Raw genomic sequence first — 7,296 nt, 5'->3', positions numbered from 1 at the left:
GTTTGGTTGACAAAAAAAAATGGTTTGTTTGTTATATTGTTTTAAAGTGTGTGAAAACACTTTTGTTAAAGAATACAAGTTTAAACTGACTTTTTATGTGAAGACAGAGAGTTGAATCTGATTTTTTTAATGAAAACTTGGATAGTTTAAAATGGTGAAAATGACATATACAATGTTATAATAATAATTCTAAAAAGTCCAAAAAACTTAAAAGTCCTATTAGGTCCGACTTCAATATATAGGCCCAAAATATTTATGGTCTAGGCCAGACTCAAATATTTAAGAGCTTTGCGGGTTTTGGACTGGGTGAACCTAATTGACATTCCTAAACAAATCATGAGACACAAATATTTGGTTTTTGATTTCTCCGACTAATTTAAGTTTAAAGATTTCTTATGGGTTTTCTGAGATCTATACCCTGAGATTATTGCAATACCATCATATTAGAACGAATTTTCGGTATCATTTTCATCCTCCTCCTTATCTTAGAAGAGTACCTCACAACCATGCCACCTTGTGTAGCAGTTTATACAGGGCCATAAGGTGTAATCAAGACTATTTTGGTTTCTATCAGTGGTGAGGATTGGCTCTTAATATCACTTGTGAGTTGTGACTAATTCTCAGCTATTGTTTATCTGTTATGAAGGCTTTTCGACGCATTCAAGGTCTGTCTTGAATTCCTGTCAACTTCATATGAAGACTTATTCTGTTTAATTTTTTTTGTCAGTTTAGTTTATAATGTGTCTCAAAGAGGATGCTTACTTCTTTTTTGCCTATGTAGTATTTGAGTTTGAGTTTAATGAATTATGTTCGAAAGAAAAAACATTATTTTTGACAAAAGGTTCACCTATTGAAATGCCGGATAATGATTAATAACATAACTGATTTAAAGGCAAAAACCTTTAATCATTACAATATGAAATTTCAGAAATGCAAACGCAAACACTTCAGTCCAAACAAAACCTTGTTGGGCAACCATTGTTGATGCTATGACCAGAAAGATTGGCGGCGGCGGTGGTGGTGGTGGTGGAAGGCATCTGACTGGTGACTGGTAGTTGTTGGTAGCGATTATTGTTGTCATCCATGGAAGCAACGCTTGCAAGATCTTGAACATCACTCATCTGCTGAGGTCGTCCCATCAATAGACTCATGAACTGTTGTTTTGCATTTGGATACTGATTCGAACTCTGTCCCTGATCGTGACCCAAACATGTATACATATCCTGGCTCGAACCGTAGAACATAGGCTGCATCTGATCATACAAGTTACCAGGAGGCTGGTATAGAAATGGTTCTTCATATTTCATATTCATACCCTGGCTCGAACCATTGAACATAGGCTGGATCTGATCATAAGAGTTAGGAGGAGTTTGGTATTGAAATGGTTCTTGATGATTCACATTCATACCCTGGCTGGAACCATTGAACCAAGGTAGAGTCTGATCATAATAGTTAGCATGAGTTTGGTATTGAAATTGTTCAGGAGCCTCCACATTCACACTCATATCCATACTATCATATTGGGGCATATGATCATAAGCTTCAGTAGGGTCAATTACCGAACCCTCGGTTCCGACAACAACAGGGTTCACATCACCAACAACAGGACCAGGTGCATTTGCACCAGCGACATTAGGAGGAACAGGCTCAACACTCCCCTCAAGGAACTGGGTCCTGTAAGTTACCCTATTAGCATAACCACCAATGAAAAGATTCAGCTCTCTCATAAAACTTGGATCACCATACTGATGCGGCATCAGCGTCTTCCCCTTGAGAAGATCGAACATAACCTCTCTAAGTTCAATCTCTCGATTCTCAGCATGTAGCCTCCTTGCCTTCTCTCCGTCTTTCTGGATCCTCTCCAACAGATAACTCTCATGGTTATGCATCTTACTGAACCCTTGCGTCTCCACCACCTTCATAAACTCTGAGTGCACTGCTTCAGCGCCTTCCTTTGACGGCCAAAACTCCGGCTCCGCATTGTCGCAGCTCTTGATAACCGCAGAAACTTTGACACCGCAGAGAGTAGACAGCTCTTTGGCTTTCTTCATAAAACCTCTCTTCCTCTTCTTAAAAGTTTGGGTTCTTATTGATTTGTTATTTATGAAATTTGGCTTTAACCTTCCCCTTGTCATTGTTGTGTGTGGGTGAAGGAGAGAGTTATGTTGGTACTTGATTGTGTTCTATTACTCTTGTTTATATAGTGTAATGAGAGGCTGGTATTACTTATGCAGGTCTTATCACTTTCTTTGGGATCATTAATGCTAATATTGAAGTCATGAATTGCAATAAATATAATCATGACCAAGTCTGTAAATACATTGTTAGTGAGCTGGCGAGTTTGCGTAATTACTCATTACTACTTGTATAGTTATTTTTTCAAGTTCTCTACAACTATTTTATCCAAGTATATCAATCTTACTTTTGTTTTGCTAAAACTATTTTAAAATTGTTCATAAATTTTGAAGTTATGTAATGTTTGTGATTTTTTCTGTATAATAGAATTATAAATCTTCAGCATAAATGTAGGATTGAAGATTAAATTTTTTTTTTTTTGCTCTTTTAACAAAAAAAAAGGGTTAATTTTTTTTTTAATTTTACTTGATTATACAGAAACAGAAATTTAATGAATTTTACAACTGTAAGGAAATCATTTGACTTGGGAGATAACAATTATGTAATTTCAAATATGATCTTATCTCTAGATTTTTTTCCTTTTGTGAAAGATATTAAACCATGTAAATCCAATGCAAATTTAGAAGAAAATATTGCCAGCTAATGCTGCGTAGGTGGGTAGTATGACGGAAATTACAAAAAATAATCTTAAAAGAAATTGATAACATTCTAATAATGCTAACATGCTTTTGTATGAATAAAGGAAAATAAAATTTATTATATTAATTAAACCAAAATTATAAGTTTGAGCTCATTAGTTTACTACAGTTTTTTTAAACCAACAAAAACCGAAACTTGATAAGAAATTGAAAACGGTTAACCATGTTTTTGTTTTTGGTTTAGGAAACCGCAGGAAACCTTACAGAATTTGGAAAAGATGTCCATGAAACATGTAAACATGTTCTTTCAGCGACTTCTGATACGCAAATTCTTGATATATATTCAACAGCATAAATTCATTTATATTTTGGTAAGGTTGAGCGTGTAATTCAGCAGAAAAAAATGTTTCCCGTTCATATATTGCTGAAGTTAAATGACTAGATTTTTAACTTGGAACTATTATGGTAATGCTACTTTGTATCAATTCTAAAGTATCCATAAAAATTCAGATGACAAGAAAAATATATATTAAAAGCTGGATTATGATTTACTAAGCCCAACATGCCTAATCTAAAGGCTTTTAGCTGATGAAATTTCATAACAACCTACATACCTGAGATAAGAAATTTGGGCTATAAATTATTTACAAAATCTTCAGGCCTTTTCTTGAATCAAACATTAAAATGTGTGAATTTATTAAAGTTAATTTATTGAAATTATAGAAAAGTATCAAATAAGAAGCTAATACGCGTCACATTTACATAATAATTATTATATTGGGTGATAATTAACCCCCACTAAAAGAAAGGAAAAGAGAGGTTACATTGGAGAAAGGAGAGTCGGATCCCTCTAATTGAGACATAGACCTAAAGAAAGAAAACATAAAAGTGATTGATGGGAATGTTTAACAAAGTGAGGATGCAAAACAAAAAAGAGTCTAGCTAAAAGGAGTCTAGCTTGGCATGCAGTGGTAGAAAACAACTGTCTTTCGTCGTTCACATGGATGCGGAGTTGCCGATTTGGTTTACAGAGTTAATATGATTATGTGAATGTTTTGTTGTAAAAAAAAAAGACTATTATTTCGACTTATGTATTATTTTGCCCCAACTTAATTAATTACCAAACACACATGTAATTATTCATTTGATGGCTCATGTTATTCAACCAGACAATATACCTTCTTATAATCACTATCTTTAACACATAGTTTTTTTTTCTCTTTAACTCATAGTTAAAGCGTAGAGAGCATGTGTTGTCATGTAGATACCCAAATACTATAAATTTATACGGTTAACTTGTTGACCAGTACACGAACAAATAATATGAGTGTATAATGATGCTCTAAGCCCAACATGCCTAATCTAAAGGCTTTTAGCTGATGAAATTTCATAACAACCTACATACCTGAGATAAGAAATTTGGGCTATAGATTATTTACAAAATCTTCGGCCTTTTCTTGAATCAAACAATAAAATGTGTGAATTTATTAAAGTTAATTAATTGAAATTATAGAAAAGTATCAAATAAGAAGCTGATACGCATCACATTTACATAATAATTATTATATTGGGTGATAATTAACCCCCACTAAAAGAAAGGAAAAGAGATGTTACATTGGAGAAAGGAGAGTCGGATCCCTCTAACTGAGACATAGACTTACAGAAAGAAAACATAAAAGTGACTCATGGGAATGTTTAAGAAAGTGAGGATGCAAAAAAAAAAAAAAGTCTAGCCAAAAGGAGTCTAGCTTGGCATGCAGTGCTAGGAAATAACTGTCTTTCGTCGTTCACATGGATGCGGAGTTACCGATTTGGTTTACAGAGTTAATATGATTCTGTGAATGTTTTGTTGTAAAAAAAAAAAACTATTATTTCGACTTATTTATTATTTTGCCCCAACTTAATTAATTACCAAACACACATGTAATTATTCATTTGATGGCTCATGTACTTCAACCAGACAATATACCTTCTTATAATCACTATCTTTAACATATAGTTTTTTTTTCTCTTTAACTCATAGTTAAAGCGTAGAGAGCATGTGTTGTCATGTAGATACCCAAATACTATAAAGTTATACGGTTAACTTATTGACCAGTACACGAACAAATAATATGAGTGTATTTTGACTGTTTGTTTCGGTTGAGTCAAAGTTGGTTCTTTGTTGTGTTTCTCACATTTTGTACTCGCGGTTTTCATTCACTTCACTTTCGTGTTTGTTTGCTCGTGTGTATTTCGTTTAGTAGTAAAGAAAAGACACACACAATTTATCCAGTTCACGCCTCAAATCAAGGTCGCTACGTCTGGCCGAGGTTTGCTCGGAAATCCACTAGAAAGCTCGGTTACACTTAACCCTTAGAGACTGAGAAAAAACGCACTTCTTGCGGCTGCTCTCGGTAGTTCTCTTCCTCTCTCTTAACCCTAATGTCTCAGCTAGTGTAGGCTTTTATAGAGCGGCTCTATCTTGGCCAGCTCTCCTACTCTCCTCTGTTTTTCTGTACAGAGGAAGAAGACGAAAGCCCCTCTCTTGCAGACTAAGGTTAATTACTCCTTTAGCCTTTCATACCGTTAAATGAGCACGTGAGCTCCTCGTGCTTGCTTTCTTTCTAACGGTAATGCTGAGACCTTCTTCTTGGGTTAGAGTCTTCGTGACACTTAGGCAATAACTCAACAAAACTCCCCCTTGTCGTAGTGTCATTTTCTTGCTATCTCTAGTCTTTCCTTTCTAGTGTTACTTGATTTCCACCTCGGTTCCTGATACTCTTATCAGTTACTTGTAATCCTGAGCTTCTTCAATGTGCTCAGGAACTTGTTAACAGGCAATACTTTTGTAAGTATGTCCTCCGGGTTGTGAACTGTTGATATCTTCAAAATTCTTGTTTCCCCATCAGTGATAGTGTCTCTAATGAAGTGAAACCTCCTATGTATATGATTTGTCCTTTCGTGATGAACTGCGTTCTTAGCAAACGCCATCGCGCTTTGTGAGTCGCAATGTATGTCCACTGCTTCTTGCTTGAAACCTAACTCATTTATCAAATCCTTTAACCAAATGGCTTCCTTCGCGGCTTCTGTCAAAGCAATATACTCAGCTTCCGTGATTGATAGAGCGGCCACTGGCTGTAGGCTAGATTTCCAGCTTATTACATTCCCTCCAACTGTGAATGTATACCCCGTGATTGATCTCCTTTTATCCAAATCAGCGGAGTAATCTGAATCGCAGTACCCAGTCACCACAAAATCTCCTTCTCTCTTGTACTGCAGTCTTGTGTCAAATGAACCCTGAATGTATCTGAGAACCCACTTTACAGCTTGCCAGTGTGTCATAAGAGGTTTTCCCATAAACCAGCTTATCATTCCTACCGGATAAGCCAGATCACGTCTTGATCCTATCATAGAATACATTACGCTACCAACCGCGTTGGCATAGGGAATTGACTTCATCTGATCAGCTTCTTCTTCCCTTTCTTTATCGGTAGCAGACTTAAGCCTCATATGAGCTCCTAGCGGTGTCTGCACTGGCTTGCAGTTTTCCATTCTGAATGTCCTCAGTACTTTCTGTAGATACTATTTTTGAGATAGCTCCAAAACATCTTGATCTCTGTCTCTCTTGATCTCCATTCCCAGTATCCTTTGAGCTGGACCAAGATCTTTCATCTCAAAAGTAGAACTCAAGCTCTCCTTCAACTCCTTCACTGTGTCTTTGTTCTTTGATATGATCAGCATATCGTCAACATACAGCAGAAGGAAAGTTCTTTCTTCCTCCTTGTTCATCTTGAAATACACGCAGCTATCTTTCAAGCTTCTTGAGTAACCTGTAGATTTCATGAATGCGTCGAATCTCTGGTTCCACTGTCTTGGGGACTGTCTTAAACCATACAAGGACTTTCTCAACAAGCAGACCTTTTCTGGTGTGTTCTTGTCCTCATACCCTTCAGGCTGACTCATGTAGATCTCTTCGTCTAAGCTCCCGTGCAAGAATGTTGTCTTGACATCCATCTGATCCAGTTCTAGATTGAAATGTGAAACAGCAGATAGCATTAGACGAATTGTAACATGCTTTACCACACGTGAAAAAATCTCTTGAAAATCAATTCCTTCCCTTTGAGAGTAGCCCTTGGCTACGAGCCTTGATTTGTGTCTTGGCCTCTCAATTCCTGGGATTCCAAGCTTCCTTTTGAACACCCACTTACAGCCAGTCACTCTCTTCTTCTCTGGTTTATCAACTAGATCCCAAGTGTGGTTCTTGATCAATGAGACCATCTCTTCATCTATTGAACCTCTCCAAAGATCCCTCACTGGACTCATCATTGCTTCTGTGTAACTTTGAGGTTCAATATCTCCACCATCTTCTGTTAAGTTGTACACAAAACCAAGATCTCCCAACTCATCATATCTCTTTGGAGGTCTTGTTGTTCTTCTTTCTCTGTCTCTCGCTAGTTGATAATCTGCGAGACTTGGTGGCATATAATCCTCTTCTGAGTCTGTCTCGGATTCGGATCCTTGTTCCTGTTCTGGGAACACA

The 7,296-nt window shown here is 36.5% G+C and overlaps 1 protein-coding gene across 1 annotated transcript; it reads right to left on the bottom strand.

The window, feature by feature from the left end:
- Positions 1–862: 862 nt before the first annotated feature.
- Positions 863–2,152, bottom strand: LOC106326138 (MADS-box transcription factor PHERES 1-like). Its single transcript, XM_013764161.1, has one exon. The coding sequence runs from the start codon at positions 2,133–2,135 to the stop codon at positions 948–950; it is 1,188 nt and encodes a 395-aa protein (XP_013619615.1). The 5' UTR covers positions 2,136–2,152; the 3' UTR covers positions 863–947.
- Between the last annotated feature and the right edge of the window lie 5,144 nt (positions 2,153–7,296).

Source organism: Brassica oleracea, chromosome C2 (genome assembly GCF_000695525.1).
Source record: "Brassica oleracea var. oleracea cultivar TO1000 chromosome C2, BOL, whole genome shotgun sequence".
Lineage (NCBI taxonomy): Eukaryota > Viridiplantae > Streptophyta > Magnoliopsida > Brassicales > Brassicaceae > Brassica > Brassica oleracea.
This window is presented reverse-complemented; position numbering and strand designations above follow the sequence as displayed.